At 44.7% G+C, this 27,281-nt stretch overlaps 2 protein-coding genes across 5 annotated transcripts in view; both read left to right on the top strand.

Annotated features, from left to right (window-relative positions):
- Window positions 1-1,953: 1,953 nt before the first annotated feature.
- CUNH11orf52 (chromosome unknown C11orf52 homolog) lies at window positions 1,954-8,903 on the top strand. Of its 2 annotated transcripts, XM_040257982.1 has the most exons (4): window positions 1,974-2,109; window positions 6,683-6,720; window positions 7,893-7,966; window positions 8,104-8,903. In XM_040257982.1, the coding sequence occupies exons 1-4, from the start codon at window positions 2,078-2,080 to the stop codon at window positions 8,353-8,355; spliced, it is 396 nt and encodes a 131-aa protein (XP_040113916.1). In that variant the 5' UTR covers window positions 1,974-2,077; the 3' UTR covers window positions 8,356-8,903. The 2 variants fall into 2 exon arrangements, with proteins under 2 accessions (XP_040113915.1, XP_040113916.1); XM_040257981.1 differs by lacking the exon at window positions 6,683-6,720 and having other exon boundaries at window positions 1,954-2,109.
- A 531-nt stretch (window positions 8,904-9,434) lies between these two features.
- Window positions 9,435-27,281, top strand: part of DIXDC1 (DIX domain containing 1) — a 70,979-nt gene continuing 53,132 nt past the window's right edge. For 2 of the 3 annotated variants that reach the window (XM_040257946.1, XM_040257949.1), the window contains exon 1: window positions 18,331-18,512. In XM_040257946.1, coding sequence (XP_040113880.1) covers window positions 18,453-18,512 — 60 coding nt within the window. In that variant the 5' untranslated portion in view covers window positions 18,331-18,452. Of the gene's footprint in view, window positions 9,510-11,099; window positions 11,192-18,330; window positions 18,513-27,281 lie in introns of those variants that run through there. The other variant, XM_040257947.1, reaches the window with a different exon arrangement.

A 27,281-nucleotide genomic window follows, 5' to 3' on the forward strand; every position in this document is an offset into this window, starting at 1 on the left:
AATACTTTGAAGATTATTAATCAACTTCTGGGACATTTTCAGTGACAGAGAGCTTAGAACTTCATAAAGTAGCTCACTTCATTTTTTTTTTTTTTTTGGACACATCTGTTATAAATTCTTCCTGCTATTGAACCAAAATCTTCATTTCAGTAATTTCTTCCTACTGGTTTTCTTTCCCAGTGAAACACGCCTAATTCTTTTAACCATCTTTTATAGGATTTTTCAACTCAGACAACTTTCTCTTGAAGACACTGCCTCTTGACAGTGTAACTTGAAATTCAGCATGTAAACCTAAAACTGTTATTCCAATCATGCACTGACTGGTACATATTTCAGTGGAAAAATCAATACCCTTGTTTATCACTCTGCTGCTGCTGCTAAGTAGCTTCAGCCTACCAGGCTCCCCCATCCCTGGGATTCTCCAGGCAAGAACACTGGAGTGGGTTGCCATTTCCTTCTCCAGTGCATGAAAGTGAAAAGCAAAAGTGAAGTCGCTCAGTCGTGTCCAACTCTTAACAACCCCATGGACTGTAGCCCACCAGGCTCCTCTGTCCATGGGGTTTTCCAGGCAAGAGTACTGGAGTGGGGTGCCATTGCCTTCTCCAGTTTATCACTCTAGACTTCTATTAATGCTGCTTAAAGTGTATCAGGTTTTCTGACTGCCACAACACAGTGCTGGTTCCTTTGGAGTTTCTGGTCATATAAAAAATCTCAAGTGTTTTCCTTCAAATTAGAGAAAGTAGCTGAAAAGGGACCAGATTATGAAGGGCTTTGAGTACCAGGCTAAGAAGTTTGGGTAACAGGATGAAAAGAATACAGTTAGTAGTAGAGTACAGAGTGGTTTGCCAGGGAGAAGCATGGCCGTGAAATAAGAGGCTAGTGCAATGGTTTAGCACCAGATAATAAAGTAAGATGCTATACTATCTAACAATTAGCTGAGAATGAAAAGTAATAATAATAACCATAGCTAGGACTTACTGAAAGGGTCCCATGTGTCAGGTCCTGGATTAGAGTCTTATATACATTATCTCACTTAATTTTCACCACAATCCTATAAGGCTGTCACTCTTTTTATCCCTGTTTTTCATAAAGAAAGAAGATGGAGGAAGAATGAAGAGTCCAGGGTAGTCTCTGTGGAGTACAGGGCTGAGTGCTGGATTCTGAACATCCTTAAGGGATACACAAATAATTGGGTGTTTAAACAACACACTAAAGGTGGGGTGGGAACACTGAAGTCAAGCCGTATAGGTTCCACAAATTCTCCAAGAATCCCTATTTTCTACTAAGGAATTTGCTCAACTACATCCTAGTTGCCAATGAGTGTGGAATGAGTCTAACCGGTCATTGGAGGAGAAGCTGAGTTGAGATTAAATGGAGATTTCATAGTTCTGTACTGACAAGGGAGAAGTGAATGGTTAAGAAGTGCTGAGACCACGCCAATCATAAAATCAGAAAGGGGATTAAGTCATGAGTTCAGTCCTTCATTTTCACAGGTCCTAGAAAAAAAGTGATTTGCCCACATTCATTCCACTAGCAAGAGAGAATACAAAAGGAATACATTTCCCTAAATTTTAGTTTCCAAAAGAGTCCAGTCTTCAAACCCAGATTCTGGACAAGGATAAGAGACTGATACCAGTGACCATCAAAGTGAAACGCAATTAAACCTGAGTAGTGCTAGGGACACATAGGTAAGACTTTTATTATAGAGGATATATTTCAATGACAGTGTGGTGTAGTGGAGAGACATTTCTTAAGGAAACCCAGAACCCTTTTCTATCTCAGGGTTCTTTTTACTGAAGCTTGAGGCTCAGAGTTCACACTTCTCAAAGCAGCTCCAAATCCCGAAGGTGAGATCACTCTCACCTGGAGCTCGCGTATGTTCCTCTACCCTCTGGCTGGAAGCAGTCACCTGGGAATCTTTCCAGCAGGTGGCTTCCAAAGTCCAACCTGTTAGGTTGAAATCTGACACTGGCAGAGACTCCCCGGGAGCTGCTGCTGAAAGCTGAACCGGGAACCAGGAAATGCACAAGCCTCTTTCTGTGGAAAAAGAGCTAGGCTCCCCGGGAGACAGAGCACCATGGGAAACCAGCTCTGCTGCGGGAGAAGCTGGTGAGTAGGGGGAAAGGTCGGAGGGCAAGGTCTCTGCTGGTGGACACAGAGGCCCCAAGGATAAGAGAAAGCCTGCAGGTAGTGCTCTGCCAACTCCCCACTGTCACCTTCTTCACCTGGCACCCCCAGGAGCAGCACCCCATTCTGTGCTCCCTCCTTTCAGGAAACCTCAAAAACACAGCCAAGGCAGCCATCTGCCAAATGACGAGGGCAGAAATGGGATGGAGAATCGATGTTTTCTTCCGTTTTTCTTCTCTTCCTCATCGTTCCCTTTATTCTCTTCCTTTCTCCCCCAGATAATGGTAATAATTTGAGAACTTATTATGTTCCAGGCACTTAATAATCTCCTTTAATTTTCCCAACAATTTGGAGGGAGGTGTGGCCTTACTCCTTCTGTTTTACAGCTAAGAAGCTGAGGCTCAGAGAAGTTAACTAATTTGTCTGAGGTCACATGGCTAATACGCAAATAAACCAAGACTCCAACCCAGACCTGACTTAAAAGCCTCTACTTTTTTTTTTTTGGTCTATACTATACAGCATGGGGGATCTTAGTCTCCCAACTAGGGATGGCATTCTCGCCCCCGGCATCGGAAGCATGGAGTCAACCACTGGACCGCCAGCCAGGGAAGTCCCTCAAAACCCATACTTTTAACCACTACATAATACCATCGCCAGAATCAAGTAAATCAACTGGAGAAATGTTTATTTAAAAGGGTAAGAAGTGAGGAGAAGGAGAATATCCATGGAGTATTTGAATATAACTTTCACATTTGTTTGCTGTGTGAGAAATATTTATCTTAAAGGGTAGAAGTGAGAAGGAGAATATCTAAGGAATATTGGAATATAATTTTCACATTTGTTTGCCGTGTGACTTCAGGCAAATCCTGTGACTTCTCTTCTCCCTCATATATAATGTAGATGACACTAGATAACACGACCTATGTTGTTTAGATCACAGACTTGAGCAGATAATATGGAAAAACCTCAAAATAAATGAATTGTCTTTATTCTTCTTTTCCAGTATTTTCATCACTGTTGTTAAACAGCAAAAATTCAGCCAAGTAAATTTTCAAAATTTAATTGACTTTATCGAAGGGCTCATAATGAGGTAGCATCTTATCTAGCGAGTAGAAAGGAGCTCTGAGAAGCTGTACAAAATGGAAGGTTTTCATAGGCAGAAGAGGGAGGGGTCAGAGAAGAGCAGATGACCTCATTTTCCTCTGGGCAATGGAAAAGGTCTTTGTGACAGACTGCCTCACTGGTGCTGACCAGATAATTCCAAACTGACCATATAAGACTATGCTCCTGGGGAAGGTTGAAACTCCAGTTAGGCTAGGTATCAAGCCATGGTTTGATGATGTGAGCTCAGCACAAGCAACACCATTCAAGGCCTGTTATTTCTTTTTTACTCGATAACCCACTAGACCTGGTTTTATCCTGTCCACTGCTTTCTTCTATACTATTCCAGGCCTGCATCTGTCTTGAGGGTGTCCTGTTTCTGAATAAAGTATCATGTTTAGAGAGATAGGTGAGGTACATTGAAAAGCACATTGGATTCAGGTCCTGGTGCTACTATTTATTCGTGTATCCATTCACTTGTTAAAGAGATATTTTATTGAACACCTATGCGTACCAGCCATAATGGTAGAGTCAGAAGGCAAAGTAAAAATAAGAAATTTGGTCCCTGCCTTCTTGAGTAAGATACCAAAGTTTTAGGTCCCTGGTTGGCTCATTTATAAAGCAAGAACAAATAATTTTCCAGAATATTGTCAGGATTGAAAAAACAAATGAAGCACTTTTACAACTCTGAGATATCCTATAGACATAAGACATCTAGAAACATAAAAAATTCCAGAGGAGGGGATGTAAAGTGTCTTTCACTCCCTTTTCCCCCAAGTTTTCATATCCTTCGTGTTCGGTTATTTCTTCCTCTGATGATGGTAGTCATAGTAGTCAGCTTTGACCAATGCTTATTATACACCAGACACTTAGCTGAGTATTTTACATCTATTTTTTAATTTAATTTTTACAGTAATGCCATGAGGTTTAAGAGCTTCCCTGGTGGCTCAGAGGTTAAAGCGTCTGCCTGCAATGTGGGAGACCTGGGTTCAATCCCTGGGTCGGGAAGATCCCCTGGAGAAGGAAATGGCAACCCACTCCAGTATTCTTGCCTGGAGAATCCCATGAACGGAGGAGGTTGGTGGGCCACAGTCCACGGGGTCGCAAAGAATCGGACATGACTGAGTGACTTCACTTTCATGAGGTTTAAGTTCTATTATTATCTTCATTTAATAAGAAAATGGAGGGACTTCCCTGGCAGTCCAGTTGTTATAACTCCGTGCTTGTATTGCAGGGGATATGGGATTGTTCATTGGTCAGGGAACTAAGATCCTGCATGCCATGTGGCACAGTCAAAAAAATTTTTTTAATAAAATGAAAATGGAAGCCGCATGAAGTAGAAAATAAGATGCACTTGGGTGACTCAGATTTAGTGAGTCTAATTTATGCTAATGATCATAGAGCTAGTCTGATACTATCAATCTAAATCTAGAGCCTGGCTAGAAACGAAACACCAAATAACCTAACCAAGATATATATTTTTTCCTCTTGAATATTAGTAGGATTGGATAAATATTGTTTTTCTCTATTTCTCAAACTTCCAGAAACTTAAAGGCACTATAACAATTGAAAAGATTTTTATAAAAAATTTTTTTCTGATTACAAAAGTAATACATATTCATTGTAGAACATTTGGAAAATACCAAAGAGCAGAAAGTAAGAAACAACCATAAATATAAGCACCCAGAGATGACAGGACCATTTCAGTGTATTTCCATGTAATCCTTTTAAAATTCTTATATGCATAGTTTTTATCCCAAAACATATTGGCTTTTTATTATCTTAATAAAGAGGAAGATTTTCCATGCTGTTAGGTGTTCTTCCAATATCTTTCTTAAATTGATGTATGATATTCCATTGATTGGAGATGCCATTTATTTAGTTAGTTCCCAATGTTGGACATTTAGGATATTTCCTATTTTTTGAAATTATAAACAATGCTATAATAAATATCCATATATGCACCTGTCTGATGATAGGTTGGAACTGCTACATCAGTGGTTACATAAGTTTATGTTTAAGGCTTCTCATACTTATTGCCAAGTGCATTCTAGAAAAATTGCACCAATTTTTATTCTTACTACCAATATAGGAGAGTACTCATTTGGTTTCCTTAATTCTGAGCTAAAAATAAAATCCTATCACTCACGAGTCTAACTGAATATTCCATCTGGGTTCATGTCCAGGCATTGTGCAACATCCAACTTGGGAACAGGCTCTGCTCACTAAATCTGAGTCACCCAAGTGCATCTTATTTTAGAATTATTATTTTCTTTATCAGTAGAAGTAAGTAGGAAGAAAATAGTGACCAGGGGCAAGGACTTAGAGGGTAGGATTAGGCTATGCTTATGCAATGGTAAGAGAAAGGAAGAGCTGAAGTGGCAGAAGAGGAAGTAGACCCAGAAATAGTTTCAAAGCTTTTTTTTCTGAACCACCTGTAGAGTTTGGATGGAGACTAATTGCTCTCAACTCAGTAAGCTGCATTAAAACCAAAAATCAAACCAAAACACAAACCTCTGTCAGATATGTGTGGAAAAATCCTAAGTTTTCTACAGTAGTAAAATGAACATGATTTACAAGTCCTCTCCCCGCTTTCTTTTTAATTAGCTAAAGAAGGAAACTTCCCTGGGGAGACAGAAGTCAGACAAATAGAGTTGGCTCTGCTGAGAGCTGGAAAGGTACTAGCAAGAAAAAGCATCCGGAGTCAGCCACGAAGTATTCAGCCTATTTCCCCAGACAAGTGTTGTTCTCTGGCCATCAAACAGTTGACAATCACGTAGACATGCTGGCTCCATCAGGGACCCTAGGGGCTCAGAAATAAGTATAAGAGAGCTGTCCTGCAGGGAAGGCAGTGTAGCTGAGTCACTCACCAAATTCAGAGCTTCCTGGGCTGTGGAGTCAAAGGTTAAACGTCTCTCTCTCTGTTAATTAGAAACAAGGACGAAGAACCAGGGATGGAGGTCACCTGTCAGGAAAGGGCTTTGTGGAGCCTTAATTAGTCAACCCTGGTTGTGGCAGCTTCTGTGACTCCCAGGATAAGAATCCTGGGTTGACAGAGACTCTGAAAAGAAGTGAAAGGAAAAGCAAGAGGGTCTCTGAATCCAGGAATATCCCCTTATTTGGCAGGATTCCCTTACCCTCTGCTGGGATTAGACAATCCCAGAATAGCCCTCAACCCAACTACATCCCTGGCATGTAGTGCCTGCTTGCCTGGGGCTATATTTTGGGTTTGGTTGTGTCAGTTGTACCACTCCACCTTCCAGAACCATCCCCTTGGGAGAAGTGTGGTACCCTTGAGAAATGCTTTGGGGCTGGCTCAGGGTGAATCTTTGTTAGAGGGAGGTGAGGGAAAGTCATCCCACCAGAATGTTAAGGAGACCACAGAGCAAAGGATGCAGGAGGGAAGACAGAGGCCAGGTTCTCACACATGGGCGATCTGTTTTTCCTTTCACAGGGGCTGTACATCAACTTTACAGAGGAAGAAGAAAATAGGTAATGGGAGTTGGGGGTGGGGAGTGTGGAGGGGAGTGCATATTAGAGAAAAGAGGATAATAGAACCAGTGTCTTAAGAAAGGGTGTAAGGTGGAGCAAGGCTAAAGGGAGATAGTCCACCAAAGAGATCTTTAGGTTACTGTGTTCCAGACCACCTCTGAAACTCTGAACCTCATCCTTCCCATTATCACAGAGTAGTGAGGTTGGTTGTTCATTCTTTCATTCATCCAGAAAAAATTTACAGAACACTTATAGTGTATGTGAAGCACTCTGCAGGATCTGGAGGAGGCAGAGAGGCATGAGGGGAAGAGTACACTGAGGTCTGGCCCTAGAAGAGCTGAAAATCAAGTTTGAGAGAGAGATACACATAAACAAAGAATCGTAATGCCATGCACCAGTGCTCCCAACAGCACCACACTCAGGCTGTTACAGAAGCGGGGAAAGCACCCATGTTGAAGGAATAACAGCAAGTTTATAAGGTGGAAGAGAAGCAGGGAGCATGCAGAAACAAGAAGAGAGAGAAGAGAGTGACTTTATGAAAAGTGATCAAATGTTTGCTGTAGCTGAGCTCTTACCACATTGCACTGTAATAGTCTGTATACTTTTGTCTCTCCTGGTAGACTGCAAGTTCCCTCCAGTGGAGAAAACAGCCAACTCATCCTTCTATCCCCAGAATGCAGACACAGAGCCTGGTATACCATGGGCTCTCAATATATAATTGTTTGGGGGTTTTTTATTTTTACTTTATTTTATTTTGGCTGTGCTGGGTCTTTGTTGCGGTGCGAGGACTCTGTTATGGCACACGGGTTTAGCTGCTCCTCTGGCATGTGGGGATCTTAGGTCCCTGACTAGAGATTGAACCTGTATTTCCTGCATTGGAAGGTGGATTCTTAACCACTGGACCATCAAGGAAGTCCCAACGTAAAATTGTAAAATTATGTTAGGGGCCGCTGAAACATTAGGATGCAAGGTATTATTGGCAGATTGTAAAAGAGCCAGGTTGTATACTCTGCTAAGGAGTTTGGATGTGGGAATGGTGGAAGTGAGAGATGAGAGGAGAGGCAGGGAGATTAGTCAGAAGCCCACCATAATAATTTAACAGAGATTTGAAGAGGGCAGTTTCAATAGAGACAGAAGAGAAAGCTGATTAAAGTCGGATTTCTTCCTCTCAGGGAGCCAAGCAAGACGAACACTGAGGCAGCAGCAGCCGCAGCATGAGCGGTGGCGGCAACTGAATGACACGAAGGTAATGACAAGCCTCGGTCCCTCCTAGGAGGCCGTTCAGACCTGGCACCCCAGGACTCAGCTTGTCCAGCCTGAGACAGAGGGGGAAAGGGAGCAACCAAGCCAAGAATCTCCCTTAATGCTGTTCGTTCCTCTCAGGACCACGACACAATGGGACACACGTACGAGCAGGTGTTAAGGCAGCTTGTGTCTCAGGAGAGGAGTCGTCAAAGCCTCAGGTCGGAGGAGAGCAGCTTGTATTATGCAGACATTCAACTGTACAGACTTCCCCAGCCACGCTCTGTCCAGGAGGTGAAGCACCTGCAGTTAAAAAATGCTACAGAGTATGCGACCCTTCACTTCCCCCAGGTCACACCTCGCTATGACAGCAAGAACGGGACCCTTGTGTGAGCCCTGATGGGGGAGGTATCTGTTGGCATCATTTCATCACTATGGCTTTGGGGGACTGGCTGGCAGCCTAGGAACAGTGGACACGTTTTAAGCTTAAAGAACTCCAGAGACCCCGGAATTGCAAACTCCCAGTCCTGTGCTCTGCCTCGGCCTATCTCTTATTTGCCACCATTAGCTTGGAGTCAAGGTTACCCTTGAAGCACTTGCAGTTGAGCTGACTTTGTTGGAGTTCATTTGACGGTATCCCTTCTACACACCTTCAGCTCCAAAGCTGAAGAAGAGGTGCTCTGGGAAGCATTCAGAGCTCGTGTACACAGCTCTAGATCTGGGTTGGGCAAATTCTTCAGAGGCTGGGTCAAAAGGATCCAGACCCTACACAAACAAGTGAGGGCAGGGACTTAAGCAAGCGTTTTCGGGCCATCGATTGCAAGGACGTCAAGTCACTGATGTCGACAGCACTGCGAGGCCCAGAAACTTCCCCTTAAGCTGGACTGTTTTCTCTCAGGGGTGCGGAGCCGTTAGGATCAATAAATCGCATAAGGAGCCTGGTTGGTGCGTTTTCTTGGGTGGAGGTCTGCGAGCTCTCATTCAGCCCCAGGGCGGTAAGGAAGACCAACCACTTTCCAACGCCCTACCGGCTGCTACGGAAGCAGAGCCCCCCGGGTGCGGTTGGCACACACTGAAGGCTGCTTCCCAGCTGCGAAAGGCGGAGCTCCGGGGCGGGGTCTGGGCCGGTAAGAGGTGGGTCTAGTAGGCAGGGGGCAGGGTTCTGGGAATCAGGAGGCGGGGTCCGAGCCAGCAAGAGGCGGGGTCCGAGCCAGCAAGAGGCAGGTCTAGACGGGCAAGGGGCGGAGTTCTGGCCCTCAGGAGGCGGGGCCTGGCCGGCAGGAGGCTTGGTGAAGGCTGGCAGGCAATGCGCTATGGGACATTAGGAGGCGGGTCTGTGACAAGCGGGGGGCGGGGTCAGAGCCGTAGCGGGCGGAGCCCGGGAGGATGAAGGCAGGCTCCCGCCCTCTGGAGGCGGATCGGTCCAGGCCGGGCTCTGCCGTCACCATGGCAACGGGCACGCAGAAGCGACACTACAGCAGGAGGAGGCGGTTCTCAGAAAGGCTGGGGACGAAGATGCGGAACCAGACACATCGACGCTTTAAAAGGTAGGTGCTGAAAGGTGGTGTGTACCTGGGAAGTATTATCATCACCGGTTAAACTTCCCAGAACAGAGCTGGGGGCAAACTGAGGGGTGAGGGTGTGGTGGGAAGCAGGTGGAAGTTTCAGGTTTAAACCCTCTCAGAGCTTTTCCAGGTTCTTAAGAGTGCTGTCCTTGAGTCATACTTTCAGAGCTTGAAGACTTCCCTTTCTCAAGCTGTACACCATACTCCCCAAATACCGCGGCCCCTGGCTTTGTTCCTGGGAGGAAAGATTCCTTAAAATGGATAGAGTATTGAAAAATGGAATGGCAGCGAAAAAAAAAAAAAAAGTCAGATACAATAGGATCAATTTTTTAGAGTGTTTGTGGGAATTTAAAGCACTCGGAAGAGTTCATAGTATGTGGACAAATGTTGGCTGCTGCTATCATCATTATCACCACTATTATCTTCTGTGTCCTCTGGCACAAAATTAGTGCCTGTGGATTCAGACGTGGCTAGAACCCCGCCTGCGCTACTGATCGGGAGAACAACCCACTCACCTGTTATTAGTTGTGGATAATAAAATGAACTCTATTTCCAAGGGTTATTTCAAATACAGTTGATATAGGTAATAGCCCTTTCTAAACTTCAAGTGCTTTATAAAAATTTCTGCCTTGAAATATAAGTGCTCCCATTCTAGGTTAAAACTGAATTCTTGAGGATGCAGGGAAAAGTGAGTCAGAAGCAGAGCTCCTGGTTATTTCTCCTCATTGTCTTCAGAATCCTTTCTATGGTTTTTGACTTAATGGAGGAAATTTTCACATATTGAGGTTTGAGAAAGTCATTCCAACTTATAGATGATTTAACTTGAATTTTGTGCTAACTAAAACAACCTGCTTGCAGCTTATCAAACATATATTTTACATCTGCTTTAATCATTATAGAAAAGGGTGCACTGACTAGAAATACAGAACATGCATGTTAAAAATAAAGATTAAATGCCCCTCTTCCTGGGACACCAGTGCTGTTACTCCTTCGATGATGATTCCCTTCCCAAGTGCCAAGGCCAAACCGACTTCCTGTGTACATGCTGATCTGTTTTTTTGAAAACTTGAAGGAACGAACCTCTGACTTCTTTGATGTTCTTTGTTCTGACAAGATTTAAAACTGTGCTGATAATCATGCTTCTCCAGAGCAGTTGCTTAGATTTATTTGAGAGGCTATCTCTGGGTTATAGTCCTCAGGTTGGCTCAAATAAAATTCCTTTCTACTCCTATTATAGATTGTTTATTGATTATTTCTGTCAACAGAATGATACATTTAGGGTAGAGGGAAAACGCATTCTTCCTTGACTGATGATAGGGAAGCATTTGTTTTTGCTTTTTCACTATTAAAACCTAAATGATTAGTATTTAAAATGCCATTGGGATAGCTCTGTTGTAATTATAGTATCTTGGGCTGGATTTCCTGCTAACTGGGGTCCTATTTTTTTATACTTCCAGATGACTTAAATGGATTAGCCTGGAGTAGGAACCTGACCCCTCTAAATAGGTTTAACTTTTGGAATTTTTTTCCTGACCTGTATTTTTGCCTGTATCTTTCCCCTCCTATTTTAAGGTGGCCCTGATCTGGTTCTTCTGGGGATTCTGAAGATGGGTACCCAAGTGGTTATGAGACTGTGTAACTCCCTGCTGCCAGCAGAGCCCTCCGTAAGTTTCTGGCATTCTATTGAGAGAAGTGTGATGACGTTAATGGAATTTCAGTATAACTCAACAACTGGGGGATTTCTCCATCAGGATTCAGATCCTGGAACAAAACTGTAATATGTTTGCTTTCTTTTCTAGCTTCCCCTTCTTGTGGAAAGACTGGCTCACTTGATTATTATCTTTTTCTGGAATTAATAAAATCAGGCAGAGGTTGAAAATTTCAAGCAATTAATCAAAAATTCCCATGGACAGAGGAGCCTGGCGGGCTACAGTCCATGGTCACAAAAGTGTTGGACACAACTTAGTGACTAACAGCCACAGCAGTCAGAACATATGGGTTGTTTAAAAGATTTCAATAACATTTATTATATAAACAGTGCACATGAATCATAGAGAATTTGGGAAATAGTGCATTTCTTTAAAAAACATAATCCTTCCATATAGAAGCAATCCTGTGAATATTTTAGAATATTTTCCTCTGGTCTTTTTTTCTACATGTATTATTTACATATTTGAGATCATATGCACACAGTTTTTACCTTTTGCTTTTTTTGTTTATTAATATGAAATTGCTAAAATGTTTGTTTGAATATGAATACAAATGTTTGGTATTCATCATAACAGCTGTGATTTCCTTGACCATCTCTTTGTTGCTGGATTTGTTGGTTCCTCTCCCTGTGTTATAAATGTGTCAGTGCTTAGCTGCTCAGTTGTGTCTGACCCTGCAACCTCGTGGACTGTAGCCCGCCTGGCTCCTCTGTCCATGGGATTCTCCAGGCAAGAATACTGGAGTAGGTTGCCCTTCCCTTCTCCAGGGGATCTTCCCAACCCAGGGATCGAACCCAGGTCTCCTGCATTGGAGGTGGATTCCTTACAAACTGAACCAAACTGAGCCACCAGAGAAGCCCCAGATTGTAAATAACTAATTGATTTTCTCATTTAAGACTTTCTTCCCTTAGGATAGAGTTCCAGAAGTAGAATGCTAGGTCAAAAGATGTGGACAGTTTAAATAATAACTTACTTTTTAAAAGAAGAATTGCAGTGTTTGATTTTGTATACATTCTTCAGAAGCAGAGGGACATCAGTTGGGAGATAGGAACGTCCTTGTTAGAAAGGTGGCGACTTCTTACAGCGAGACCCAGGGTCCTGGAGAAAGATTATTTCATGAGTGGAATTAGTCATGTGCAACCCTAACGCATTATGAGTGGCAGACCAGAGATATGTGGGCATTTACAAGTGTTTTGTGTAATCAGAAAAAAACTTAGGGTCACTTCCAAAATATCCACTAGATGGCGCTAGTCTTAATCTAATTTTTTCCCATAGGATAGCTGGCAGATAACTTTTAAAATGTGAGTTTTTAAATGCCTGTAGGATATATTTGCATATCTTCTTTGGTACAGTTTATATTAAGCACTAGCATCTGGTGATTACTTTGGCAACATCCTACTCTAGTCTCACACCATTCTGTCTCTTTTTTCTTTTTTCTCCCCACTCAGTCTGTCACAATCACTTTGTACACTCTGTCCCCATAAATTAATATTGGATTCTCTGTTTTACTAGTCTTCCTTTTACTATTCTTCCTTTCAGTCTTGTTTCTTGCCTCTGTGTGTGTGTTTATGTGTAACTGTAACTTCTTGAAGTTTTTGCCAAAGAATAGGACCTGGTGCTCCATATACATTTAATGAATGTTTAATGAAAGACTGCATTAGTGAAGGAGAGAAAATATAGGAGGATACTAGAAATTATTTATATTTATCTTCAAAACATAGTGAAAGAGATAAAAAATTCACATTCCTAAGTGAACTATAAAATACTAACTGATAGAGTATAAGAGCATGCTGTCACTTTGGATTTTAAAGAGAAGAAGCCAGTATTTACTGAGCATATACTATACGCCATGAAATATTCTTGGTTCTAGACATAAATCAGTAGTGAAACACACAAAACTCCCTGCCCCCATGGAGCTTACGTTCTGGGCAGAAGGGAGGCTGACAATAAACAAGTAACTATAGAGTATCAATGGCACCCCACTCCAGTACTCTTGCCTGGAAAATCCCATGGATGGAGGAGCCTGGTAGACTGCAGTCCATGGGGTCGCTAAGAGGCGGACAGGACTGAGCGACTTCACTTTCACTTTTCACTTTCATGCATTGGAGAAGGAAATGGCAACCCACTGCAGTGTTCTTGCCTACAGAGTCCCAGGGATGGAGGAGCCTGGTGGGCTGCCGTCTATGGGGTCGCACAGAGTTGGACACGACTGAAGCGACTTAGCAGCAGCTGCAGCAGCAGCAGCATAGAGTATCAAAGCTGGTGATGGATGTTAGGAAAGAAAACAAAACAGGCAAAGAGGTCTGGGAATGCTGACATGAGGAGGTGGTATCATTTTATGTGGAGTGGTCAGAAAAGGCCAAAAGGATCAGCACATTTAGACAGAGACCTGAAACAAGAGCAGGGATGCACCATGGGTTATCTGGGAGGTGAGTGTTCCAGGCAGATGATGATCGGCTCTGTCTTGATTTGAACAAAATCAAGAGCGGTCAGAGGAGTTCCAGGAAGAAGTGGAACTTGAACTACGCATTGTGAAGATTTGAGTAGCAGAAGTGTGGAACCTTCTGTGCAAAGTGATAGTCATGAAGGTATAGAGGTGAAAATGAGCCTTGTGAATCTATGAGACTGTGAGGAGCTGACAAACTGAGCATAGGCAGTGAGGAGGGGGAGGCCTTAAGCTGGGCGTGAGGAATCTATATCTGACACGCTAGCAGAAGTCAGTGTTTGAAGATGTTAAAGGAGCTGAACAGCAAGATGAATGTGTTGTCTAAGGAAGATTAAGGGATGCAGACTGGCAGAAAAGCCTGGGGACAAAGAGATGCAGTTTAGGAGCCAGGACACGTTTGGGACTTTGCTGGTAGACGTGAGCCCTTTTGTGTATATGTATTTATGGTGAAGTCTCTGAAGATAAATGCAATAGAAATTGTAAACATATGTTACTGCCAAGGAACTTGCTAATGTGAGAAAACAGAAAAAGATTAAGAAATGATTTGAGTCATTTTGAATATTTCCACTGACAATTTTAATTGTTTGTTTATTCAGACTTATCTTTTTGCTTCTTTATAGTCATTAATGATTGCCCATAATAGATGCGTTAAATTTTACATAGGTGTGAATTTCACACTTCTTAGTTCTCCGCAGGGAGAAGTCACAGTCAATATTTTTACCAAATGACAGTTTTGTTTAAGGTTCAAAGCTTACTTAGGCTAACATGTTATTGTTTGTATTAATAGAAGTCATGAATGAGTTTGCCAGGGTTTCCTCCACTGGCTCATTCTTTTATACAACTAAAAACATATAGTGAGTTCCTTCTATGATGTAACATCATATAAAAGTTTTGCATAATGATTAAGAATCTGGACTTTGGCTTCACTGCTTCGTAGTTGGAATGGGGGCAAATTATCCTTCAGATCTCTCTTTCTGTATGTGTAAAGTGGGGACAATAAAAACAACTTACTAATTGTGGTAACTGTGACCATCAGCTGAACTAATGTATATAAGTGTTTTAGCACAGGGCTTGGGACATAGTAAAAGCTCAATTTTGCTATTATTAATACTGTTGTAGGTAGATATTCAGGTAAGTTTTCGTTAGTGAGGAAAGTATCTGCCTTTATTGGTTTTTGAAAGTTTTTATTTAATTCAAGTATTGTTGATTTATAATGTGCCAATTTCTACTGTACAGCAAGTGATTCAGTTATACATATATCTACATTCTTTTTCATATTCTTTTCCATTATGGTTCATCAGAGGCTACTGATTATAGTTCCCTGTACTATACAGTGGGAGCTTGTTGTTTATCCATTGCCTTCAATGTTAAAGTAAGGCAGGACTGAGGAAGCTTGGTATAATTTCAAAAACGAGGCAGCACGGCAGAGCTATGCAGAAAGCAGCTTGCTTGTACTCTTTGCCTCTCCTCCAGGCAGAGTGAATAACAGGCCTGCAGTGGTGGGAATGGTTCCAGCTACCTGGACTGGCTTGCAGTTTTCCCTTGTTCGGACATCACGGGATGTAGTTCATTGTCCTAGTTATTCTGAGGTCATTGAATTAGCCCATCTATCCTCTTAGCTCTTGTGTTGATATCACAGTGGGGTGAGATGGAGAGGACAGAAGGAAGAGGAAATGTTAGTGCTGCTTAGAGCTAAAGCTTGACTCTTTTACCTGGGTCACTTTCTAAGTCAGACCATGATAACAAGTATGATGAACATATCTCTTGAGTGAAAAAAAAAAAAAATTGAGATTATCTGGTGCAACAAGAATTTTGTGCTTTTTCTAAGTCTGAGAGACAGACTATATGTGAACATATTATAATTTGGGGAACATTCTAATAGTTGTGTGGGGACAGTAGAACAGAATGTTTTGAAATTGTACTGCCTAAATAGAAATGAATTAATATTAAATGCCGTTTAAATTTTGGTTCCACCCTTAAATTTGCCGCCTTTTCAAGTTCTCATTAGCCACACGTGGTTAGCGGCCACTGGATTGGACAGCACAGACATGGAATATTGCCACCATCACAGAAAGAGCTGTTGGACACTATTGCTGTGGGCTATGTGGTTGGTGTTATTACAGGCTTCCAAGGAATAGTGCAGTCTTGGACCACATGCTCTATAATAGATTGTGTGTCTGTTTACCACAGTTCTCTCTAATTCTTCCAGCAGACGGTGAATCGCACAGGACTGGGCCTCAGAGGACTTTGGTTCAGATTTTAGCTCCTGTATTGACTTGCTACCCAATGGCTCAGCAGGTAAAGAACCCACCTGCAATGCAGGAGATGTGGTTTTGATCCTTGAGTCAGGAAGATTCCCTGGAGGAGGGTATGGCAACCCACTCCAGTATTCTTATCGGGAAAATCCCATGGACAGAGGAACCTGGCAGGCTAAATAAGTCCATGGGGTCCCAAAGAGTTGGAAGCCAGTGAGCACACGTTGACTTGCTAGGTGACTGTGAGCACCTCTGCTAGCCTTGGTTCCTTTATCTGTGAGATGAGAGAGTTGGGCCAGATGAGATCTTTTTTTTGAGCTTTAAAATTCAGTGATTTAGGAAGTCTTTTCCCAGGAACACTGAGCTCACAGGTCCTACTTTGATAAATAGCTTGTCCTCTGAGGAACAGTGACCTCTTGGCATAGATGCCTGTCACAGGACCTGCCCCTGGTGTCTCAGTAATTTTTGCAGTGTCCAGAGCATGATGGGCTGTCAGCCAATCAGCATCCTCCAGCCAAGGATCCACCAGCTGGGTGTTTTGGTTGCACATCACTATGTATGTGGATGTGCTGCATACAATTTTATGCTCTTGGAAATTTCACACTTCTTTTTAAAAAGGGGGCTTGTTGCATTAATTTGCATTAGTGACTTAACTGAGGGTGTTACACCATAAACTGTGGAGGTGGCAAGGGGAGTTCTTGGCAACCAAATTCGCCAGCTCAAAGGATGGGTCTGCTGACTTGTGGGCTGCTCAGGTTCAGTTTGATGTGGTGTCATGGCTTTTTCCCCAGCCTTAGCCAGAATTGAACCCACAGCATTCACCAGCAGCAGTCACTTAACACCTCAGGTTGACTTTTACTTCCTGTTTCCTGTGGTCAGAAGGAGGTGTGTCTTTTCTCAGAAGCATCTTTGTGTTTAGCAGCTTTAGACTTTCAGGCAAGATAAGGCTAGTTCGGCTCCGAAAAGGATTTTCTTCTCTAGTGAACTGAGGAGGAGGCCATTAGGTTCAATACCCATTACTGACTTTTCTTGCTAAGGTACTAATGAGGGTTTGGGGAGGGAATCTGGCCTTTTGCAAAATCACCAGGATAGAGTTCTAGCTCCTCACACAGCCTCTGTCACTGCCCCGCTGTATCCCCGGGGGCAAGGTCTGACCTTCTGTGAGCCCTAACACTCTGGAAACCCTTCCCCTCATCTGGGATCACGAGGTGTAACATAATATGGGTGTTCTTTCAAGCTTCCAGTTTTCCTATAGAGACAACAGCAGTGCACTGAGAGTACAGATGACTAGTATTTTTAAAAATAAATAAGACCGTTGACTGGAGTAATGAGAAACAGAGGGGAAGAGTTCTGTTTCACTTGAGGAAGCTTTTTATCTAACTCTTTCCAAAGCACCAGGAGATTTTGCAGTGATTTTCCTTAAAACCCCATTTAATTAATTTCAAACCCATTTAAAATGTAGGTTTTACATTTTATCAGTTATTTTAAAAAGAAAGGAAGAAAGAAAGAAAGTTTTATTGGTAAAGCTTTATTCATCCTTGGCTTACCCTTGATGCATCTGTTGTTAGCCTGTGATTGATTTACCATTATTTTATTAAATGTATCCTAATATCATCAATAACTAAAGTCTCTCTATCTTTTTGTCTCTTCCTTCTGTTTCCCCTTCTTTAGGTCCCCTTCTGACCTCACTGTTCAGGCCCCAAGTGGAAAAAGGTTGCAGTTTTCAGCTAGTCTGCGGTGGGTGGAGGGGGAATTTTATACTTCACTCGCCTTTCTACCTGGTGGGGCATTTGAGGCCTCAAGTTATCAGAGCGTGTGTATGTGTGTGTAGCACATTCACACGGTGGCATGTGTGTGTGTGTGTGTGTGTGTAGCGCATGCACACGCCGGCATGCCCGCTTGTGTGTCAGTGCGGGTGTATGCGTGCGCACGTGCTTGTATACTTGGGGCGCGCACAGATTCCAGGACTCCCCGCTGCAGACCTGCCGTGTGCGTCTGTGCGACCACTAGCGAGCGCAAGCACATGCCTCCATGCCCGCCGGTGTTTCTGTGCGTATTTATGTTTGTGTGCGCTCGTGCCTGTGTAGTCTCGGGGCGCGCACACACACACCGGCACGCCCAGCTGCAGGCCTGCTCTGTGTGTGTGTGTGTGTGTGTCTGCGGCGTATGCACACATTCCGGCCCGGTGTGTGAGCGTGCATGTGTGCGCGCCGCGGGGCTCTCCCTAGCGCACACCAGGCTGGTCCCCCCACCCCCACCCGCCAGCCTCTCTCCGCCGAGTGCGCGCCCAGCAGTTTCTATAGGAACCGCGGCAGCGCCCGGGCCCCTCCTGCCGAGCCCCGCGCGAGCATGCCCAGTGGAGGCCGCTAGTTTGGCCCAGGTCTAGGTTTCCAGTAAGTGGCATGCGGGACTCCGCAGACATCCCAATGAGCTGAGCCCAGAGGCTTTGTGTGTACGGGAGGAAGAGGCAGCGGCCGCCGGCCAGGAGACCCCGCCCGGGGGCCCGGCTGGAACAATGCTAGCCTGCCTGACCCGGGGGAGCTTACTGGACGTCCTGCAGGAGGGCTTCAACGAGGTAACCATCTGCTCCTCCCACTCCCTCTGCCCCCTCGCCCTGGCGCCGCCCGCCTCATCTCGGGGACGGGTCCTCCTGTGCCCCCATCTTCATTGGGACCCCAGGACAATCCCCCCACAGAGCCCTAAGGAGGCCAAGGTGGTGGGTACGGTCCTGTCGAGCCTGGTGAAATCAAAAGGGCCGACCTGTCCCCGCTATGCTGGGCCATGACCTTCCACGGATGCTTACCAGAGCCCAGAGGACAGGACCGCAGATTTCAGAGGTCCTCTCCTGCCAGAAGAAGTGGTCTCCGCGCTCCCCGGGGTCCACCTTAAGGAGACCTCCAGGGAGGCCCGTGAATATATGGAAAAGGTGCTCCTTCTGGTTCAGTGGGTGAGCTGAGGGAGGGGCGGGGTGGCAGTTGCCTTGGTGGAAAGTTTGAGAGGGCAGGGCGAGTGGGTGGTCCACTGGAAGTGCCCTCTTCATGTTCACCTCTCTTTCTAAACCTAGGACGGTGCATTTCTCCTCACCCTCGGGCATGACTGGCAGAGAGGACTGAGAGGAGAGACTTCGTGGGGGCCGGGGGGGAGTGGGGTTTGCCCCTTTCTGTGGAGAGTTGGAAACTGGGTCTCAGTCAGACTGGCAGTATGGGCTGGGGCTGGCAGGGGGAGTCTTGTCTCTCTTCACTTGTTTTCTCTCAGAATTCTGTTAGGTTTCCTTTTGCTGGTTCAGGACCGTTGCCCCTTGGGATTTGCTGGGAACCTCTCCTATTGCTTCTGCGCCCCACCCTTGGGTTGCCTTAGCTCAGCATCCAGGGAGACCCCAAGCAGAGCTAGACCCTTAGTCCGGTCTTTCTTTCTGCCTCCCTCTTCTTTCTGCCTCTCCCTCTCTCCCCTTTATGCCACTCTTTAAGTTTCAGGTTTTTTTTTTTAACTAGTTTTTTTTTGTTGTTAACGTATGAATACATTCTCTTCTTAAATATGAACATTACAAGCAAGACTGAAAGCCTGGTCCACTGCTGCCTTCCTAGCTTTCCCCAGAGGTAACCATTCTCATGAATTTGTGTGTAGCATTTTCTTTCTACATCTGCACTACAGGCTCTTGCCTTAATTCCTGTTTTTCATTAAGAAGCTCTGCAGCCTGACCTGTCTGAGAACCTGCCCCCTGTCCTGGCCCCTGTGCCTTGTTCCTGATGCAGAGAGTTTTGAAGACTGCACAGATGCCATCCCTACCTAACCAACCAACCGAGTCAGAGTTTTCCTTTGGCTAGGGGTTGTTGCAGCCTTCACAGAAGGGCAGAGCTTGTGTCCTGCCTGCACAGCAGAGGTCCTCATCTTTGCATCAGACGCTCTGAACACACGGAAGGGGTTTGTTAACCAAGAGGTACAGTCTGAGCTGAAACACAGACAAGCCAGGAAGCCAGCTCTTTGAATGCTTCCAGGATTCCTGGCTCCTCTTTTTTTCACTCTGCCTCTGAGCCTGCCTTGGTCTTGATCACAGAAGCTCTTTAGGCCCTCTTCTGACCTTCCATTTTTGTAAGTCACCCCCCAGGGATCAGGTTCCACTGTCTTATTGGGGGAGGAAACCAGCACAGAGTGAGTCCTAGTCTTTGCCATCTGCTCATTTCACCTCCAAACCTTTCAGCTGAAGAAGAGCCAGGTACACCAAGAGGCTGGACTGTCTTTTTTTTTTTTTTTTTTTCTTTTTCATGCTTTGGTGTTTCCATAAATGTCCCGTGGCATTCAATTCTTAGAAAATATAAGGGCAAAGCAGAGTGGGAGAGTTTTCTTTTTGTGGTGGTACTAGAGTCTTCATGAGAACAACAGACCACTTTATAATTAATTCATCTTGAGAAAAATACAGTGATCACCTCTTTTCCCTCTCTGACATGGATTTTTCTACTCATCTTGTAGTCTTCCCTCCACCCCCGCCACAGGCTAAGGTACAGTCCATTCCTTTCTGTTAGTAAATTTGAACTCTGAGAGCCAATAGGTACTTTAGTTTTCTCTGAGAAATTAACATCATGTAAATAATACTAATAGTAATACATTTAATCTCATTGATCCCTTATAGTTTAAATAATTTGATATACATAATACATTATATTAAATAATGCTTTTCACATATGGTATCACCGGTAGTGCTACTGAATAGTGATACAGTTGGTCATTTCAGAGTTGATGGGCCGTTTGACCTTTTCCAGCCTCTCAAGTTGCTTAATAGATCCAGTCATGTTCAATCCTTTCTGTTAGAGTCATATGATAAGGGTGTAAAGAGGGACTTAAAAGCTGTTGTCAAAATACATTTCAGTTTCTCTGAGAAACTCTTCCCCCTGGAGCTAAGAATACCACACAAGTATCTAGTCATCTCCTGGGAATGAGCCAAGCATATCTGAAGCTGTGCTTTATCACCCAGATGCTTTATACGTCTATGTGGTTAAGGCTGTGACCTCATTCTCTATGGCAGAGAAAACTGCCACAGGAAATGAAGCTGTGGCCCTAATTGGTTAATTATAAGGGAACCCTGCAGCAGCAAAACCCTGCCCTCTGAATCAAGGCTTCCCTTTGCTACACGGTTGGCCTCTGGTCTCCGTCTGATTGCCATCATGCCTGACTATGCACGACAGAATTTTCTTCTACCACCTTCCGTGAAGAAAGCCCTTGCCTCCACAGACCTAACAAATTCTCCCCAGGATTGATCCCTGTCACAGCTGTCAGTAGAGTGCCTCGTATTGACATGGCAGATCTGTATTGTGAATTATCCACAAGCTTTGGCTCCTGCCCCTCTCTGCGGCTCACACCGGCTGTCATCCTCTGTCTCCTGTGTCTCCTGGCCCGGCTTTCTATGGGTCACAATTTCCCCATTCTGCCTCTGCCTCAAAGCTATTTATTTGTTTTCTCTGCCTCTTGGTATTGATGTTGTCATATGAATGTTGCCTTTGATTCATGTGCCAACATGAATTTCTGGCAGTGTTTTTTCTAGGGGCTGAACTTTCTTTTCTTTCTTTCTTTTTTTTTTTTAAAAAAAGACTTTGGTGTTTGTGTTGAAAGGTTTTGGCAGACCTGAGACTATAGTATGTTTTGGCAGTAGGCATTCATTCATTTAGCTGCTTTGTTCATTATTGGGGTCATTACTGAGGGGATGGATAAAATAATTGAAAAAACACCTGGTCTCTGCTTCTAAGAAATTTATAGGGAGAGATTTATAGGTGTGCTAAAAGAACCACATGGGATGTTTAATGTGGTAAGCATCATAAAAGAGGTGATGCTTGTGGGAGATCATAGAGATATCTTTTATTTAATGATATCATGAAAAGCACCAAATGCTTACCAACCGAACTGATCACTGAGGCCAGACTTTTTCCTTTTCCTGCTCGCTTGGTAAACATGCACACAGGCACTCATTCCACAGACATCCAATGAATTACTGGGTTTGCCAGGCACTGTGCCAGGCTCTGGAAATGGATGGCAAATAACACAGAATCTGTGCCTAAGCGGAGCTCACAGGCCAGGGAACATAGAGCAAGTGTCCAGAGTGGAACCTTGGGAAAATTGTGACGATACAGAAATCTTGCTTGTCAGGCAGAGCCAGCCTGTGCCCGCCTGCAGCGTCACGGCCCGAGAGACTAGAAGTTGCGGGAATGATTTATTACAATGTTGGTCGACAGGAAGTCAGTTGTCTGAGCCCTAACCTTTTCAACAGACGACTTGGAAGACTTTCCCTACACGTTTCCCACGCGTTTCCCTCCAACTGGAAAAATAGAAATTTACATCCCACATGGAGAGTCATCTGCCTGGCAGGCCCTGAGACATACAGGAAGAGCCTTTGTGCGGTGTGGTGCCCTCACGGGGACACAGAAGCAGTGAGGAAGGGAATTGGCAGGGGAGCAACTGCGGGGCCATCTCTCCCGAGCACCCGGTGCCTTCTTCCGTGGAGCGGGATTTGCCGCGTGGGCCAGCCAGAGGCACTCAGTCATTTCCACAATGAATTCCTCTGTGCTTTGCTGTAGAAATTAAAGGCCTGTTAGGTCTTCAGGGTAACCGAGCCCCACGCCCCGTAACTTTCTTTCTTCTATCCTGACTGATTGCTGCTCTCCTCGCCCAGGCTCCTTGGCTCTGTTCCCACAGGAGTCAGTGCCAGCTAAACAGATGCTCCCTGGCGGCAAGCTATCAGGCAGTTTTATGTTCCTCCCGGTGAGTGATGGCCTGGCCAGGCGTGTGGAGCCAGCGACAGGGCGCTGTTTGCCAGGTGCCACTCCCCAGGCGGTTCCGAGAGGCGGGGGAGCCCTGGACGGGTTTCAGCCTCCATGACTGGCCTCGCTGCCTAGGCTGTGAGAACTAAAGGTTCCAACTCACACGCTCTCCTGAGTGTGTTTTCTTGTTATCTACTAAAGGTTCCAACTCACACACTTTCCTGAGTATATTTCCTTGTTTTTTATCTCCATACCAGGCCCCATGTGAGTGGTCATGGACATAACCTTTGGTGGTCAGATATGGTAAGGGGGTAGGGAACCAATCCCAAAGGCCCTAATGGTGGGCTCCAGGCCCAGTTTCCAGGGTAAGGAACCCTCCGCGATCACACAGTGATCATTCATCCGTTCACATGCATTTATTGAGCACTTACTTGGGAATGTGTACTCGTGAAGGAACAAAGTATTTGTGGAACCCGTAACAAATGGAAATTTTATTTTTAATTTTTGTTAAAAAAAGTATTTATTTGTTCTGTGGTGGCACGTCGGACATTTCAGTTGTGGCATGCACAGCCTTTTAGTTGCGGCATGTGGGATCTAGTTCTCTGACCGGGGATTGAACCTAGGCCCCCTGCGTTGGGAGTATGGAGTCTTAGCCACTGGACCACCAGGAAAGGCCCCTGGAAATTTTAAAATAAGACTGTGTGTGTACGTGCTAAGTCACTTCGGTTGTGTCCCACTTTTTCGACCCTATGGACTGTAGCCCGCCAGGCTCCTCTGTCCGTGGGATTCTCCAGGCAAGAATGCTGGAGTGGGTGGCTGTGCCCTCCTCCAGGGGATCTTCCTCACCCAGGGATCGAACCCTAATCTCCTGCATTGCAGGTAGATTCTTTACCATTGAGCCACCAGGGAGGCCTAAAATAAGGTTAGCAGATGATAGCTTTCAGAAAGTTTTCAGCTCTTCGTTTTCTAATACATTATTCTTTGATCACTGGGCTGAACAGGAATACAAAGAGCTCTGCCTGTACAGGGAAGAAGACGGTTAGGGATATTTTTACTTACGAACTTTATTTTTACCTAATTACCCACCAGGCTCAATGAACAGTTTTTCCTGGTTCAGTAAAGGCCTGAAAGAGTTAATAGAAAAGAGATATAATATTGTATTATTTTACTGGCAGAATTTAGGCCAGTAATAACTCAAGATTTCTAAACTGCTTTCCTCTCAGTTTTGCAGCAGCGTTTCTACCCCCATCTCATTCTGCTGCAGCTGGAGGGTCTCAGAGTTCTGAACAGGTATCTGGTTTCATGGCAGAGCTGATTTCCTGAGCCATTCAGGTCTCCTCCTGAGCTCCGTCTCCAGTGCATCACAAGAGTCCTCTGCTTTTCTTGTTTGCCTTTCTTGCTTGCCAGCAGGGATCCAGGGAGCCAAAACCTTGGATGTTTGCGAACACTAGGTCTCACAGACTTCCCGGTGAAGCCCAGGCAGTGCTTTTGCAAATCTAACTGCCTAACCCCACTGTAGGAGTTCTCTTTGACCTAGAGGCTCAGAGGAGATAGAGAGCAGAGGCTGAGTGTACATAGTTGTTTGGAAGGAAGTGCAGCTCCCAAAGAAAAACAGAAGGAAAGTTATATTTGGTGACAAGAAAGCTTTCAAGGTCAAGCCTCCTTGTGCAAAGGAAGAATGTGGGCAGTACTGTCTATCCTGGAAGAGTTTTAACACATTGTTACTTGGAGTGACCAGGAGGAAACTGATGGAGATACCTCCAGCCTTGGTATGACCACTGCTGTCAAAACTTTTAGAGCGGTCCAGTGTCATCAAGGTAAAATCCTGCTCACACCGCTTTGTGGCTGGCTGTCTACTTTTCCTCCTCCTGAGGCCTGACTCAGGTTGTCATAAAAACTCCCAGTCTTTCTAGACTTCTGGATTATACAGACATCCTTCTAGCTTCCTCAGAACAAGTTAGAGGTGTTACTTCTGGATTGAGATTAGATCTGTGCTGTCACTGACATTGTTTGATTGTGTTGGTTTTTTTTATTAGTTTGGTTGTTAAGTGTCAAGAATCCATCTTGAACTGGTAGAGACAGAAAGTGGAATTTACCGACTCATGGAGTCCAAGGGAAGGCTGGAAAACTAAACCATAGAAAGGGCAAGAATGGGGCAGGTTCTCAGAAACAGTGAAAATCAAGAACTCAAATGCTGGTCAGAATCTCTCCCTCTGCTCTCTGTCTCTTTATCTCTGCTTCTTTCTGTGGGTAGCTCTGTTCCTTCTCACTCCAGATGACTTTCCTTTCTCAGGTGGGCACCATGGCTTATGGCAACATCTAACTTTTATATATTACAACTTTGTCAGAGAGAAGACTGATTCTACTCCTAAATGCCAAATCAAAAAAATTCCAGGGATTGACTGGATTCGACCAATCAACTAAGCCAGACAATCATCTGTGGCCAGTGAATGGGGTTACATGAGACCAGCTGGTCCCAGGGCCCACCCGTTTGTTTGCAGATAGGGGGATGTTTCTAGAGAAGGTATCGTGAGCTGGGCGGATACCCCCAAGAACTGTGAGCTACAATACCCAGGGGCCTGATTTGAACCTGACTGTTGTCCTATTGTGTTTCTCCAGCTGTTGTTGGAAACAGATCAAGATGTATTTCTTAATAACCAAGATATTTTTATATTTTGGAACCTGTTGCATCTTTTCTTCACTGAATAATAGACATAAAATGACAATGCCAGACGGAAACAAAATGCAGTGTTTTCTCCCACCCCCCACCTGCTGAAAGAATCCCTAAGGAGTTACTTCAGATAGTTGGGGGTCTGAGTAGGGGTGGGTGAAGGTAGAGGAAAAGGAAAGTGAATGGACTGGCCTATGGATTCCTTCCCCCACTGCCCACGCCCTAATAGAGAAGCCCTGCTTTTCCTTACTTTGCATATCTGATTTTCAAAGAAGTTATAATTTGGAAAAATGTGATGAAACAAACAGGAGGAGAAAACTAAAACTAAAACTACTAGTCTACCTCCCAAAGGGCAACAGCCTCTTACAGAAAGCACCTGGTATTTCTTCTGCCACGGGGACAGCGCTAGTCTGTTGTAAAGCAAGTGGCAGGACTAGTCAGGGCCTGGACTTGCACCACAGGCCTCTTTTAAGACAAATATCGTTGTCGGGGAAGGAAAGTGGGCAGCGTCGTTGGTCCTCACAAGTTTCTACTTTGTCCTTCAAATCGGCTTTTTTTCAGAGCCAGCACTAGACGTTTATAGCAAGAATGAAGTCTTGCCTGGCCCCTGGGTGAGAAGTACAGGTGCTTGTGCACGTGTGTACGTGCTCAGTTGCTAAGTTGTGTCCAACTGTTTGCGACCCAGGTATCTTCAAGTTAAAGAAGAGACAAACTGAGGCTTAGTTTAGTGGTTGGCTCCCAACTTAGATTTAAAGGGAGGGGTGGAGGCCTGAAGTCAATGTGTTCCTTAACCTGTGGACAAGCACCGCTCCACTCAGTTGTGAATCTCTGATTTCTATGTTAGATGCCACTTAATAGATCAACAAGGAGTCATAGTAGTGACATGACCAGGGCATTTCTTCAGCTGAAATTTTTTTTAATCAATAATTTCATCAAAGGCATGCTTATCAATTTTTAAAATCATGTGAATTTGGGCAGAATAGTAGATAGCCTCAACATTTTACCATCTACCGCTCTCCTGGATTGACTTCAGGGTCCATGATGAAGATGGTCCAGCCTCCTGGTCCCTTGACCATCCCCACTGCCGTGATTGTCTCCCACCCAGCGCCCCCTCACTTAGGCCACATACTGAAGCCGTGTCCTGGAAACTCATTCCACAGAATTGTCCTAACCCTGAAATCTCAAACTCTGAAACTCCAGTCCGCTCAAAGTCCCAATTTCCACCTTCCTACGTTCCCATTCAACTTATTTTCAGTCACATCAACTTCTCTTCTCCTTACTCTTCTCCATGTTCTCAGGGTAGCAACTTTCCTTTGGTTTCTTCTCCCTGGTGCAGATTGCATGATCAGTCCGTTCACGTACTTCACCACCACCATCCTCACTGCCTTTGCCCTGGTTGAGCTGCCGCTCCTCTATTTCTGGTCCTGTGCTGTGCCGTGCTTAGTCGCTCAGTTGTGTCCAGCTCTTTGTGACCCCATGGACTGTAGGCTCCTCTGTCCATGGGGATTCTCCAGGCAAGAAATACTGGAGTGGGTTGCCATGCCCTCCTCCAGAGGATCTTCCCAATCCAGGGATCGAACCCAGCTCTCCCACGTTACAGGCGGATTCTTTACCATCTGAACCACCAGGGAACCCCAAGAATACTGGAGTGAGTAGCCTATCCCTTCTCCAGGGGATCTTCCTGAGCCAGGAATCGAACTGAGGTCTCCTGTATTGCAGGCGGATTTTTACCTGCTGAGCTACCAGGGAAGCCCCATTTGTGGTCCTACATTAGCCTATTTCTGGCTTCTTCTGCTCAGGGTCTAGGCATGCTAAGCACTTCCAGAGGAAATCACAGAACCTAGTGGATTGACTCAATTACAGAATTATGATTTCTAGCACCAGCTGAGTCCTTGGTGTGGCCAGGAAACCTTTAGCTCTTTCCAGC

This window comes from Oryx dammah, unplaced genomic scaffold, assembly GCF_014754425.2.
Source record: "Oryx dammah isolate SB20612 unplaced genomic scaffold, SCBI_Odam_1.1 HiC_scaffold_17, whole genome shotgun sequence".
Classification (NCBI taxonomy): Eukaryota; Metazoa; Chordata; class Mammalia; order Artiodactyla; family Bovidae; genus Oryx; species Oryx dammah.

Coding starts and splice junctions, on each gene's coding strand:
- CUNH11orf52 (XM_040257981.1), top strand. CDS start 2,022: ATGCACAAGCCTCTTTCTGTGGAAAAAGAGCTAGGCTCCCCGGGAGAC. Junction 2,110..7,892: donor CTCTGCTGCGGGAGAAGCTG/GTGAGTAGGGGG, acceptor TCTTCCTCTCAG/GGAGCCAAGCAAGACGAACA. Junction 7,967..8,103: donor GGCAACTGAATGACACGAAG/GTAATGACAAGC, acceptor CGTTCCTCTCAG/GACCACGACACAATGGGACA.